General features: G+C 34.1%; 2 protein-coding genes and 1 pseudogene across 4 annotated transcripts; all 3 read right to left on the reverse strand.

Moving 5' to 3' along the window:
• Window positions 1-15: 15 nt before the first annotated feature.
• On the reverse strand, window positions 16-2,355 carry LOC110626636 (annotated as a pseudogene).
• A 2,432-nt stretch (window positions 2,356-4,787) lies between these two features.
• LOC110626192 (protein ASPARTIC PROTEASE IN GUARD CELL 2) lies at window positions 4,788-6,457 on the reverse strand. Its single transcript, XM_021771974.2, has one exon. The coding sequence runs from the start codon at window positions 6,345-6,347 to the stop codon at window positions 4,929-4,931; it is 1,419 nt and encodes a 472-aa protein (XP_021627666.1). The 5' UTR covers window positions 6,348-6,457; the 3' UTR covers window positions 4,788-4,928.
• Window positions 6,458-13,003: 6,546 nt separating this feature from the next.
• Window positions 13,004-14,483, reverse strand: LOC110626112 (probable protein arginine N-methyltransferase 6). 3 transcript variants are annotated; one of them, XR_002489663.2, is made up of 4 exons: window positions 14,042-14,483; window positions 13,766-13,902; window positions 13,431-13,664; window positions 13,004-13,065 (listed from the first exon to the last, which is right to left on the reverse strand). XR_002489663.2 is itself a non-coding variant. In XM_021771863.2 (2 exons), exons 1-2 carry the CDS (start codon window positions 14,353-14,355, stop codon window positions 13,866-13,868), a joined length of 351 nt encoding a protein of 116 aa, XP_021627555.1. In that variant the 5' UTR covers window positions 14,356-14,476; the 3' UTR covers window positions 13,671-13,865. The 3 variants fall into 3 exon arrangements, 1 of the variants encoding a protein (XP_021627555.1); XR_002489662.2 differs by having other exon boundaries at window positions 13,006-13,664; window positions 14,042-14,475; XM_021771863.2 differs by lacking the exons at window positions 13,004-13,065; window positions 13,431-13,664 and having other exon boundaries at window positions 13,671-13,902; window positions 14,042-14,476.
• Window positions 14,484-14,567: the final 84 nt, after the last annotated feature.

The raw sequence follows: 14,567 nt of genomic DNA on the forward strand, positions 1-14,567 counted from the left end.
CACTTAACTAAAGCTGATTAAATATCAAAATGGGAATTTCTTTTTCAAAGATGTTCATGAATGAAAAGTGATATTGCGGTAGTTCAGCCAACAACGTAATAAAAAATTTAGGAACCGGATAGCTCTTGCGTCTTAATATCAAACATCTAATATTAGCAATTGACTGCCGAACACCTGCAATTTACAAACCTCTCTGCAGTCTTTCCTTCAGAAAACATCTGAAATTAGTCAACTATGCTACTCTTCATCCGATACTTGTACTCCCTGCTCAGCTCCTTCCTTCTCTGAACCGCCCTCATCCTCATCCTCAACAAATATAAAGAAACATGCAACTCCTTAAACTACAATCCCAGAATAACAAATGTAACTAGTAAAATGAATAAATGCAAGTAACTTGCAGTAAAAATATGAAAGCGAATCTCATATCTTCAGCTTCCAACGCTTTGTCATACAGTTCAGCAGCCTTCTCTACATATGATTTCTTCTCCTGAAACATGTTAAAACAAGTGAATACAAACATCCTAGTGATCAAGTTTATCCACTTAATGAGACTTTTAGTATGTACAGTTCTATGTGTACAGGAAAAGAAAATTGCCATCCATCCCTATGCACGTTGCAAGCATGGGCTATGTTGACAAAAGAAAGCAACCTTTCCCTATAAGAAGGGAGAAGTTGCTACTGGAAATAAGGAGAGAGCTAAGAGGAGAATTGCAGAGAGCTAACAAAATGACAGAGAAAAGAAGAAAGAAGAAAAGAGTAAGTTTTATTTCTGTAATCTTCTGTTTTAGTAATGAAATTTATGTTTTCATTTTCAAACTTGTTTTTGCTCTATTTATGTTTAGAGTCTCTTACTCTTCTTGAGAAAGTAAAATCAAGCTCGCTCATTCTCCATAATCCAACGAAGTTGTAGCAATGAGAATCAACTGAACTCACTTCAACCTAAGTCCAATTAAATAGCATTGTAAACAAATTAGCAAAAATCCAAAAGAGCAAAACAGGAAAACTAAAACACAATCATTAACGACCCCCATACAGCAGCAAAGAAATGCATATAAAACTCTGCAGAATCTACCCTCTTAACGGCCTTATTGTCTGGATTTGCTTCCTCGAAGGCCTTTCTGAATTCATCCCTGAAATTAAACTTGTTGCTATAAGTATAGGACATCCATTATTTCATGAAACATGCTTGCGAAGAGAGCACACATTACATGAATATGAAGAAAGCAGTGGGAGGGCGTTTGGATTGTTGCGCTTCTTTTCTTTTTTAGCTTTTTTTGCCTTTGGTTCTGTTAACGTTGCTTTCTTCCTGTACATAACCAAAACCCAAATAAGATTTCAGAATATCAAACTATAAGACTTTTCTTGTATAATTTAAGGAAGACAAAGATAAAAGTTACCTTTCAGTTTTCTTCTTAACTTCAGCCGGGTTTTCCACGTCTTGAGCTTCTAAATCAAGACAAGTGACGCTAAATAGTTAATTAGACAGCCCACCAGTTAGAAAGAAAGGGATGCTTTTATGCTAAGGCGTGAATAGGTGAATGTGATGGAACTCACCCAAGTTCATCTTGATTCTAGCAACAAGGCAACAGCTGTGCACGCTGACAAGAGCCACCGGAACATCCTTCTTGCACTCTTCGCTGCATTCCAACATTTCAAATATCTCTCATTAGATCAATTGGAGAGAATTTCATGACCAATGAAAGCAATGTGCATTCAAAGCATTCCCGGGATAGGAAACAGTATGTGCAAAACTTGATGACCTTTAACAGCCCGAGAAAACCAGAAAGTTTCGTCAGTGCCAAAGTAAAGGTAAATCAAACAAGCATCTTCAGAAACCTTTGAAAATCCAAAGGTGGAAAAAAGAAACGATGCCATGAAACGACCACAAGATAAAAAGTTTCTCGCTAATTACGAGATATTTCCAGAGGATCTTGAAATGCTAGAAAGAAACATCACTTAAAAACTCTGATCTAAATAAGGGCCACAATCATAATTATTTTCTAAAGCAGCAGAGTATGGATGAATATAGGGAGGTGCTAAAAACAAAAGAAGAAAATAACAAGTTTATCCCAGAAACAGAATATGCCACATCATTTAAGAAAAATATCAGATAGGAAGAAACGAGTACCATCGAGAAAAAAAAGTGCCATCTTTGCCACGAACCATGGAAGTGGTACACCCGGTAGCAGTAGTAGCTTCAGCCTCCACTCTTTTAGTGTCTTCTAATTGTTGAGGCGATTTGGGAATCGGAATGGGACTGGAGTTAAGAGAGGTGGAAGACGACGGAGCATGGAGAGGGAAATCAGGAAACCGCGCCTCTGATTGGTTTGGTTTTGGAGGATTACTATAAAACTTTCAAATTTAGATTACAGATGTGTTGGGCCTTGGCCTTCTTTTTTTCATTAGTCTAACAACTATTTTACATAAGCATATTTGAATACATTTTAAAATCAATTATTATTCCATTTAAAAAAAAAACAATTATTATTATCAGAATTTATTTAATTTGATATATTAATTAATAATCTACATAAAAATATATTTTACATTAATATTTTGACATTTTAAAAAATATTTAAATTTTATTTTTAAATAAAAGTATAATAATAATTATTATTATTATATGTATTTCTTTTATTAAAATAATTATTTATATAAATGAATGCTTATCTAACATATTAAATTTGAACCCATATAAAATTGTACGATCAGATATTTTTGCCATCCCTACAGAATAGGCAGAGGAAAGCAAGCAAGCATGTGCAACTTTTCAAAAGCTGTAACTTTGTCCTTCATTTCAAATGCATGGAGCCCAGTGGTGCTTTTTCTAAATTTATTTTTTATTTTTTTAACTTGATGAGAACTGGTTACATTAAATAGACAATGCGTCCTTAAAAAACATGTTGAATTTAGGTTAGAGAAATATGTTGAGCCCTAAGACATGCACTGTTGTCTAGCAAATGGGTGTAAAAAAACAATTCTGGCTAGGTACAGAAGAAAAAGATTAATAGGATGGATATCCTAATATCTGAGCAAAGCTTTTATTTGATTCCCCTTCCTTTCAACAATTACTCCAAACAAACCCACGCACTTTTGTGATTGCAAGAGTGCACTTGGGTTAATTAGAGGAGAGTAGAGGAGAGAAATGTTAGTTGTTGAATTGTTGTTACCAATATGAAAAGGGGCTAAAGCAATTATGCTCTCACGTATATCAAAAAAGGATAAAGCTAATCCCTTTGTAAAAAAAGTCATTGCTTGAATGTACTCCAACTTTAGGCTACAGTCCTTTCACATGTTGTCATGTTGAGTAGAGTGGTGGCTCCCTCCCCTCATCATTTTAACACTGTGGTCTTGTGAGTTGTGAGAGAAGGAAAAAGGAAACAATTTATACGAAGATGGGAAATAAAGGTGTTGGGCTAAGCTATGATCAAATTTACTGTGTCATATAGCCTTTTCGTGCCAAAATGAACAACTCTTGGATCCTTTTACAGCATACTCTTTTCTTTTGACTAACCACCCATACAATATTTTGACTGTTTTTTTTTAACCATATTTGGGTCTCTTTTGCAAATCATCATCTTTCCATCATTTTGTATATGTATAGTATATATGTTGGATTCCATTTCCTGGTATATAAACAAATAAAAAAGAATAAACTGTAATTTAGTCTCTCTAATTTAGTGAAATATAATCTTTCGTCTCTCTATTTTAAAAAATCATTAATTTAGTTACTGTGATTTTTAAAAATTATGCCATTGATGCATCCCGTTAAATTTTCAGTTAAGTCATCGTTAGTCTTAATTAAAAGACTAAAATACCCATTATTAATATCATTCTCTAACTAACTCTAACATGTTTTCCCATTTGATTTATTATGAATTAAAATATAAATAAATAAATTGAAAAACAAATAGACTCATAAAATCTGAGATTCTCTCTCCCGTGATCTCCACTTAATATATAATAGATTGAATATCCTTTTCCAATTTTAACTCTCTGCTTTCTCTTTCTCTTTGCTGCTTTTTCTTCTTCTGCTGTTCTCTTGGATTCGTTCCTCTTCTCTTCTTCTGTGTCAATAAGCTTATCAAGATTGTTGTCGTAGCAGAATTAAGAAACCATTCAATATTCATCTTCTGTGACCTCAAGATCGTTTATAGATATAAATATAGATTGCAAGGCAGTCGCTAATATTGTTGTTTCTAAATTCAATAAAGTGATTTGTCTTTTGGATCGAATCAGAACCAACCATGCTCGCTTTAGAAAAGCTCCTGAAGTGGTGGCTATGGCGGCTGCTCTAAGCCACACCCAAATTAGCCAAGAAAATAAACTTCTTGAAAGTAAGGTTTATTATGCTACGCCGATCCAGCAGATTCCTCCTCCTCAAGTCTCTAATCATTACCATAATTATTCTTATATGGGGATGATGCCAAAGAATAATGAGTGATCAGTGAGAAGAAAGAATCGTCTACCACAATTAATTTTTCTTAATTCTTCTGCCGAGAACTCCTTTGTTTCTTCCTTGACGGGTGATACGACTGATAGCAAATAGCCATCATCTTCATTAGCGTTTCAGCCTCTTTTATAATTGGAGGGGAAAATATTCATCCTCTCACTAGTTAAAGGGCAATTTAAAAATTTTCTATTTAATTTTTTATTGACCAATTTATAAATTGAAAATTAACGGAGACTTAATTGAAGATTTAATGAGAGAAACTAATGTCATAATTTTTAAAAATTACAGTAACTAAATTGATGATTAAAAATTATATTTTAAGAGAGAGTATATTGCACTTAACCCAATAAAAAATTTCCTAATATAATTCCACAAAACCCACATCAATCGCAGATACATTAATTCATTTTTAATGCAGTGCAATTAATATGTGATTGTAATCTAAGACACTAGCAAATTCCATAACTAAATGTACCTAACAAACATTAGGGCCAAACCCCACAAACCCATTTGCCCCATCAAAAGAAATCTGAATCCCCTCTTGCTGAATGTTCCCTATGATGGATAGTCCTGATGGGGATGCTGCAAATGCAAAACAAAAAGTCCCCACGTCATCCACTGGAATCAGAAAGTTTCTTGCTGGAAGGGTCAGGATTGGCCCGCCCGAGAAGTAGAGTGACACGGTTGGTACCCGAACCGACACAAACCCAAATAGGTTATAACAGGTATCGAATATGGATACACCGGAAGCCCGGGGAAGGTTTCCAGTTTGTGCCACAAAAGCATCGCGGAATGCAACGTATGCCACCGTAGGAAGCCTAGTTACGGCAGTCCCAGTATCCATGACAACACCTCCATTTCCCGTTTCATTCAACTGAAAAATTTCTTCTGATATGGCCACCTTCATGCCTCCCACTCCAAGACCCGAAAGCCCAATGTAATAGAAGCTTGACGCTCGCGGGTTACGGATCAGAGGAATCCAAGCAGCACCCACGGGCATTGCTTCACGCCCAAATTCCAATGCTCCAGATGAATCGGTTCCCCGACTCACTAAACAGTAACTAAATGCACCACCAGTTTGACCACCCAATTGTCCCACAAGAGACATGGATCCACCTCCGAGGCCTAGTAATCCAGCTGCTCCAACAAACATGCCTCGGTTCACGTGGCCGCACCCTATGGCCACGTTGCGGACCACAGTCCGCCCGAACGTAAGCGTTTCCAGGGCAAGGGTCCCCTTGGTGTATGATCCATCACCATACATGACCTCATAGCGACACCGACCCGCATGGCAACCTGAGTTATCAACTCTGTCACAGACCGCAGAGCTACAAGACACCCCTGTAAACGATGCAGAGTCGGCCGGGTCGAATACCGGGTCGGTTTGATTGTAACACTGGGTGCAAGGTTGGCATTGGACCCAAACTATATCACTGCCTGAATCGATAACCACATATTGATCTCTTGGCGGGCTGCCAACGCCTATTCTAACAAAATATTCTCCGCTACCTTGATCCATGCCCGATACCACCTCCGCCCCAAACTCATCCACCGTATAACTGGCGGTGCCTGCAAGGCGACGGATGAGGCTAGCTACCCTCCTCATGTCTCTGTGTAGGCGTCCATGAAAAAGATCGGAGACGTTGAAACTCATCTTGTCTCTGTGGACTAGTTGTAGCTTCCATTTTCCATCAGATAGAGAGTCATTCTGGTTCTTGAACGGTTCTTGATATTGAGATGTTTTGAAAGGCTTACTTTTTGTTTCAGTAATGCCTTCTTCGACGTTCAAGAACTGGAAACCAGGGTAGGAAATGGTTTTGGCTGTGATGCTAGTTACAAGCAGCAGCAGTGACAGTGAGACAAGTGGGTTAGGGGGTAGCAGTGCCAGTAGCATGATTTTTGTTTTTCTTCGTGGGGTTTTGGGTTGTGTTTTCTGGGAGGAGATGGTGAGGGGGGAGAGAGATTTACTTGTATATGGATATTGGGGATGTGTAGGTGTGTGTGGGGGGGGGGGGGGGGCGGTTTGAGGGGTTTGGAATAATTGGAGAGAGGTTTTTATTTTTGGATACTTTCTTGTTTTTATTGACTGATATCTGTTTTATTTTATTAGTTTTTTTGTGTGTTTGTTCGACTTTGGCTTTCTTTTCTCCTGGAGATTGTAAGAAGAACAATGATAATTATGACCTTGGGTTGTATGCTTATGTTCTTTAATGTTAAAATCTCATCATTCAATCATTTTCTTTCTACTTCAAAGCTTTTATTTATATGTTTAATTCTTTGCATATAATTCAGGATACATATTGCTGCATATAGAATCCTTACTCTCTTTTAAGAGTAGTTGCAGAATTTGGTCAAAGTTTTTGCTTTTTAGTCATTTGATATACATGTATTAGTATCAAAGGTAAATAGTGCTTTAAGAAATAATATTCATAAGCTTATATAGCTAAGGCATGAGGATTAATTTCCTCGCTGTTTTCTTCCTGCTTAAGAGTATGGAAATCATGCGCCTCTATAGCATTAGGAGCGTATTAGTTCCACTGTAAAAATCAAAAGGCCAATTGACTAAAAAACGCGCACATTTACATTTTAATTTTAATTTTTTAATTTTAGTTTAGTTATTTTAATTTTTATATTTTGGTATAATTTTAGAGAATTTATAAATTATTAAATTTGATAGTTTATTGATAATTTGATAATATAATTAACATATTACTGTATTATTATTATTATTCACTAAAAAAATCTAACAGTTATATTATTTTATATTTTAATTTATTTTAAATTTTAAATAAATTGATTCAATATTTATGTTTGGATGAAATTTTGATCAATTTTTAAAATTAAAATTAAAGATAAATAATTTATATTAAATATATAATTTATATTTTCATAATAATAATTATAAATATTTTATAGTATGTATATTATTTAATTTAAAATATCAATATATATAAAATAATTAAAAACAATATACTATTATAAAATCTTTATAATTATTGATATAAAATAAAATTTACCTATGCTGTCCGGCATAGCTAAGCGTTTGATTAATAAAGTCTTTATAATTAAAAATATTATTTAATTATAATTAAGTATGAGTTAATATTATTTTTATTTAAAAAATAATAAAATATTATATTTAACGTTCTATCTAAAAAAAAATTGAATAAAACAGCATCCAAATATAAATGTTGGTCAATTAATAAAAAATTTAAACGTTTAAATTAAAATATAAAATAATATAAATATTATATATTTTTAGTAATTTAATAATTAATTTATATAAAAAATAATAATAATAATACACGTGACATACCAGTTAAACTATCAAAGTGTCACATAAACTATTAAAATTTAAAAATTTACAAATTGACTGAAATTGCATTAAAATGCAAACGGTAGATCAATTAAATCAAAATTCATAGATTTAAATTAAAATATAAATATATATAAACTGTAAATTTTTTGAATGAATTGATCAAATAAAAAAATAACTTTCTTAGTATGTACATTTGCGGACTGTTGATTATATATATATATATATAAAGTTGCAGTGCAATTCCATGGTTTTGGCGAGAAATCTCTTTGGATTCTTTTCTTTGTCGGTCTGCTCCCTCCCTTGCCCCATCTAAGTAGGAGATCGTTAGTCTTTCCATATTCAAAGAGTGGGTTCTCTTTCCACCTCTGGATGAATTTTCTTTGTGCATAAATAAAAATTTTGATCCCACGTATTGGTGATTATGGAAAGATATTTATTCTCGAATTTATTTTTTCTCTTCCTTTCTTTAATTGCTTGGTTCTTCTCTTGTATGCAGGTGGTTTGATCATGTTTCTATCACAAGATGCTCTTGCATGTGCTTATAAGAGGGAGGAACTTTTATTGTGTTGTCAATTACATGTTCTTAGTAAATTCAGTTTTTAGTAAATTCGATTTTTGCATGCGAATAACTGTTTATCAATGGACATATATGTTTTTTCGATGTTTAATAGTAGCGCTATCTTTAAAATGCTAACGATGTTTGCTTTTGGGTCGATCCGGTCCCTCATGAACTCTATTCCACCACTACATGTGAGACGAGTTTCCTTAAATCTTTGTGTGTTTGATTTTTTTTTTTTTAGCTTATGTCAAACCACAACTCTCTATTTTTTAAGATTCGATTGAATATGTTGTGTTTTTATTGGATGACCCATCCTCAACCTTTTAGCACGCTTTTGGATCGATCCGGTCACTCATGAGCTCTATTCCACCACCACATATGAGACGAGTTTCCTTAAATCTTTGTGTGTTTGATTTTTTTTTTTTTAACTTATGCCAAACCACAACTCTCTATTTTTTAAAATTCGATTGAGTATGTTGAATTTTTATTGGATGATCCATTCTCAACCTTTTAGCATGAAGCGGAGTATCAATTCAATGTTTGCTTTTTGGTGGTTATCTATTTCAGGAAAGAGGTTGTCTTCCGATTCTTTGCTTTGATATCCATAGTTGTTGGAATCCTCCTCCAAATACCTCTCCTTCATGAAGTCGGATTTCTATTGAATTCGAGTTTAACTAGATGATTTTTTAGGGTTTTGATGGGTTGAAAACTTAGCTTTTGTATTTGGATTTCTATTTATTTTTAGTTCTTTGGACTAGTTCCTATACAAACCTTCTAATTGAACCATCTTTAAGGGATTTTTGTACTCGTTTATATTTTTTTCAAATCAATAAATTTTTATTTAAAAAAATGATATTAAAGTAAATTCTAACATTTATTTTTTCAGTTGTTTATAAGCTCTCCATAAATATGTGTATATAGTATAAGACTTTTCAAATGAAAAACTGAAAAGATATAAAATAAATCTAAGAATGATTAAATAATACCTTAATTAAGCCATTTGGGATGCTTCTTTTGAATTTCATATCTTTTACCCAAAAGTAAATGGACAAAATAACTGCCATAGTTTTTATGGTCTGCAGGTCATCAAATTAATAAAGGAGATTACGTGTGTACTTTTATATATGTATGCGTTTTTTTTTAATAAAGATAAATTTATTAATAGATCATGCGGATAATAAAGGTAACTAAAAGTCTAAAAACTTAAATAAACACCAATATGAAAAGAAGAATTTAAAGGTCAAAATAAGGAAAGGAATAAAGATGATATTATGAACAATATTTTGATTCTTCTCCATTATTTAGTAACTTATCAAGATTTAACCTTGTGGCGTTCTAATATGAATCTCCTCCGTGTCTTGTTAATTTAACAAGAATTTTTTGTGGCGTTCTTAAAGCTGGAATCGCTTGATTATTTATATTTCTGATTACATTGGTTGGTTAGGGGTGTGGTAGATTGATTGGTTAGGGGTGTGGTAGAGCAATTTTCGCTTGATTATTTATGTTTCTAACCATATTAGTTAGTTAGGGATATGGTAGAGCAACCTTTGCTCCATTATCTATATTTTTAATCACATATTTCGCTTCATTATCTATATATCTAATTATATTGGTTGGTTAGGAGTGCAGTAGAGTAATTTTCTTGAAGATATATTGTCTTGTTATTTGTCAAGTTGTGTGACGGGTATTTTTATTACATATTGATCTTGAATTCCGCATCAGTTGATATTAAAGCATGATAATAGATAAATTTCTATTTATCTATATTTATTTATTTCATAATTTTTTTTTATTTTTTTATCTTATTAATTTTTTATTTTAATTTATATTATAATTTCTCATATAAATAAAATAGAGAAAAAATTTTTTTATTTCCGTGAAAATTTTTTAAAAAAAGTGATAAAAAAAAAGAGAATAAAGAAAAAAAAATCATTTCATTTAAATAAAAAAAAATCCAAATAAGGAAAAGCTCAAGTGCCGCGAGAACCCTAAGATCCATATAAGAAACTTGACTCAATCTCTTACTCGGCAGTAATCAAAGAAAACGCGGCTCACCATTCTCATTAAGCTTATTACTGGGGAGAGACCTTATCGTAATCATAATTGTCATTTGTGCTGTCATTAAACCCTGCATAATCACCCTATAGCTTCAAAAGAAAATCACTCTCTAGCTTCTTCGGGAATCATGAAGTTGGGTTTTAAGTGAGTGGGCTTAATCATTAAACCTTCAAGAATCACCATTCAAGGTCCAATCCAGCAATGAACAAACTATAAATGCTTATGGCAGCAATTAAGCTTTTATTTTTGACAGCTTCAAGATTAGATGTTCATAAGTTGTGGGTGGGCTCAGACCAAACACTATCCTAAGACTAAGTGGCCCATTGATTTGACGTTTCTGTTCATCAAACATAACATACACTGAACTGATAATAGGCGAACGGGTGTATGGGTGGTGAGAGAGGGAGCTTCTTCACCTAATAAGAGTGACTTTAGCAAGCATATGGGTGAGTAGCATTACAGCTAAGGGCCGCAGGGTCACGCGTGGTACAGGTCCAGACAACTCATGCATATGTCAACAAAGTTGCTGCTCTGTACCTTCTGCACATGCATTTGAATTGCGTACATGGGAATGGGACTCTCCCTTCCTTTCCCTTTGGGGTGCCCCAATCACGGACATTCAATTGGATAGGCCATTCTCTAAGTCCTGCCAGGGCCGCCCTCCTTTGAGCTTCAACGGCAGTTTTTTTTTTTTTTTCTTTTTATCGAACAGTGGCAGGTTGAATCATTAGATTAATCCTACATGTATAAATAATTAATCAAACCATTTGCTGAAATGATCATATAGTTATCAATAGGTGAATTCCTGAATGTGTGTTGCTGCACCATAATTCATCGTTTTTAAAAGAATATTAATGCACCAAATATAAAAGTGGTCTGTAATATCTACTTTAAAATGGCGGCTGAGCTCATTTTATAATTTTGACAGAAATTCTACTACAATAATATCTGCTCATTAAGATTTGTGCAGGTAAACAAGATATAGGAGCACAGGTTCTACAGCAAGGTTTGGTGAAGTGGCATTAGAGAGGTGGGGGAAGTGATGAAATAGTTAGGTTGTTAGCTACAATAAAATTAGCTCTTTGTTTGTTTTATTTATTCTTAGAACCACTAAGACTCATCTATCCTCTCCATTTCAAGCTACCAATTGTTGGAGAACAACCTACGAGGTAATCATCCTTCTTCCGGTCCTCTCTCCTTCTCTCCTCTTCTTCTTTTCCTATCTCTTTCCTATCTCTCCTACCTTGTGATTCTCTTGTTCTCTCCTCTGTTATATTACATATAGAGAAAATAATATGCTTTTTCTGTTTAATACGTTCTTTTACTAATTTATATATATAATATATATATATATCGCCTAATGCCATAGAAAATTTTGTTGTCTTGGTATCGGCTCTCACTATAATAACACTGCTAGCTACTTGCAGTAACAGAATAAGTTATTAGCCATAGTTACACATCAAAGAAGGACAAAATGAAGAAGAGCTATTCATCGTAGCAAAAGGATTAATAAGGTGGCATTAGAAAGGTGGAAATCGGAGTCTGTTATAGAGCCTAATAATATATTATGAATTAACTATTTAATCTTTTTGTATTTTCTCTGAATATATAAATATGTAATATTCTCTGAACATATAAATATATAATACTCTCGTAATATATTATGCTCTGAAAAAACTCACAGAAAAATAAATTAACCCTCTTATATTGCCGTAAACATAACCATATTGGTGAATCACGTTGAATTTGTATGTTAATTTCTTTTCGTACTTATTTTTTTAGATTATGTGATTATTCGATTCTCAATATCGATTCTCAATATCGATTCTCAATATCGATTCTCAACACCACGTAGTTAGCTGAAGCTGTTAAGTTGCAGAGCTGCTAACTATGCTGGCGGTGCTGAGTCTGCTATATAACTCAAGTGTTCATCTCTTGTATTAGAATTGCAGATTTTATCAAGAAATAATATCCTCTATATATTTACATTTTATCTCAATTCACCTACTTTCCTAAATTTCTTCTATTTCTTCTGTTAGGGCTTCTAACAGTAACATTATAGTATTATACTCCATGAAGAAACCATGTTTCCCATGAACCCCATAACAAAATTTGTCAAATAATTTGTAGGACCTTCTAAACATGTAAGCTTCAAGATATGTTACGCGCTGTGCACAGCCTGAGCACAAAATATAGAAAGAACTCCTGTGCCGCAGCCAACATCTGCAACAACCCGAACATAAATTCATATGTGAGCAAAAGGATACAATTTAGATAAGAGATTTTTAGCCTAAATCATTCTCATAATTCCGCAGATAATTGATCTACAACAGATGAAATAAATTTAAAGTTCCAATACATGATGTTATTTCACATGACAATATGACATGCATCTCATCAAGTCATTGAAAAATGTGGCATTATCAATCTTATTCAAAATTCTGTTCTTTTTTCAGGATTGAATGAGGGCATAGAAGCTCTATTTACACTCTTAAGGCTAGTGTCATAGTATAGTATTTATGAGGACTAAAAAATACTCAAACATAATCCTTTTACTTGAAAAAAAAAACACGAGAGGATTTTCCTGACTGAAATTTGAACAACGACATTACTTGCCTTCAATATAACTCTGATGTTGCATTATTGCAGCCCTATAAGTTTCTGTTCGTACACGATCTGTATAGATCAAGCAAAATTAAATATTCCCAAGTTAGTCAATGAGGTTGTTGCAACCAAAAGAAAATCCATGAATGGAGAAAGTTCCCAATGATCAAAAGCTAAAAAAATTCTGAAATCAATTATTTTAAAAGACCAATGCAAGTATTAAAAAGGTGATCAGCATTTCCAAGCTGTTAAAGACATGCATTAAGAATCTGCTTCCTTTTTTCACCAAAAAAAAAAAAGAGACATGCATTGCGAAATCTACAATTAGAAAGAGGGCAGGAGAGAAAAGCAAAGCTTGCACAAAATAAAAAAGTTACTTCCAGTTTCCAGCATTAGAGGAAATTAATAGAAAGGAGGTGGATATTAATGCACCATACCAGTCAGTAACAGTATAACACACTGGCCATCTTCGAATACAAGGGATATCATGACGTTATGTCTGTTTAAAATGAATAAACCAACAGCGAGCATATAAACACAACCTGGTGATGCTCACAGCTGGATGTTTTTAAAATTTGACAACACAGCCAGCTCTCACTCTTAATTGCAAATTTAGACACTTAACTCGTAACTGGGATGAGTCAGCGAGACTATCCGTCAGCACATTGCATCTGCATCAATTACACATCTTTCTCTGTCATTACCATGTATCTAATGTATCGAAACTTTTGCAAATCAATAGACATTCCTCTTCTTAAATAATCCAACTTACAAGTCCCAGATCACGGCGCGTTAAGTAACATGATTAAACCCGATCAGCCACTGGAAGCAGTGTCTTCCCTAGGAGCTACTGCCTCTCTTTTTCTTGGTTTTCATTTACCACTCACACTCCTACGTCCAATACAGATTCTGAAAAGGAAATAAACGTGGGAAAATGTAGTTAGTCAACAAAGTGACAATGACACACTCATAAACAGGGGAAAAAGAAGAAAGAAGAGTGACAAGAATTCCAATTCCAAAACCCAAACTAACAAAGAAACAATAACACCTGTGCAAATAGAAGAAAATCTCAATAGATACTTTGATCTTGTCTTCATGGATACCAACGTGAGCGTAGGAATGAAAGGATGCCATGTCGAAATCTGTACAAGGAGTGACCTTCTGCTCAGCCTCCAGCTGCGGCTGCTGCTCCGTGGAAAACCTAAAACCATCTCCTGGATCCGCGAGAGCGACAGCCACGTGTCCCCCTTCTGGCTCGTTTCCGGTGACTAGCCCCAACTCGTGGTTGTGGTAGCCATTACTGTAACCGGAAGTCGAATACAGGTCGTTTTTTTTTTTTTTTTGGCGCCCGAAGGAATACATGTCGTTTGCTTCAGGAAAAGAGTCTCAAGTCTCAAGTCTCACCCATCCACTCAGGAGCTGCGCGAGGAAGAGAAGAACCTCACTCTAACGGTAGCGTTTTGGACAATGACGATTTGACAATGGCGTGGTTCAATCCGGACCCTCGAAAAACCGCCCGAATCACTTTTCTTTTTTTAAAATAAAAATAGAAAAAGTGGACCCCGCAAAGTAGG

The sequence above is a fragment of the Manihot esculenta genome, chromosome 11, assembly GCF_001659605.2.
Source record: "Manihot esculenta cultivar AM560-2 chromosome 11, M.esculenta_v8, whole genome shotgun sequence".
Classification (NCBI taxonomy): Eukaryota; Viridiplantae; Streptophyta; class Magnoliopsida; order Malpighiales; family Euphorbiaceae; genus Manihot; species Manihot esculenta.

Coding starts and splice junctions, on each gene's coding strand:
- LOC110626192 (XM_021771974.2), bottom strand. CDS start 6,347: ATGCTACTGGCACTGCTACCCCCTAACCCACTTGTCTCACTGTCACTG.
- LOC110626112 (XM_021771863.2), bottom strand. CDS start 14,355: ATGTATTCCTTCGGGCGCCAAAAAAAAAAAAAAAACGACCTGTATTCG. Junction 13,903..14,041: donor ATTTTCTTCTATTTGCACAG/GTGTTATTGTTT, acceptor TTTCCTTTTCAG/AATCTGTATTGGACGTAGGA.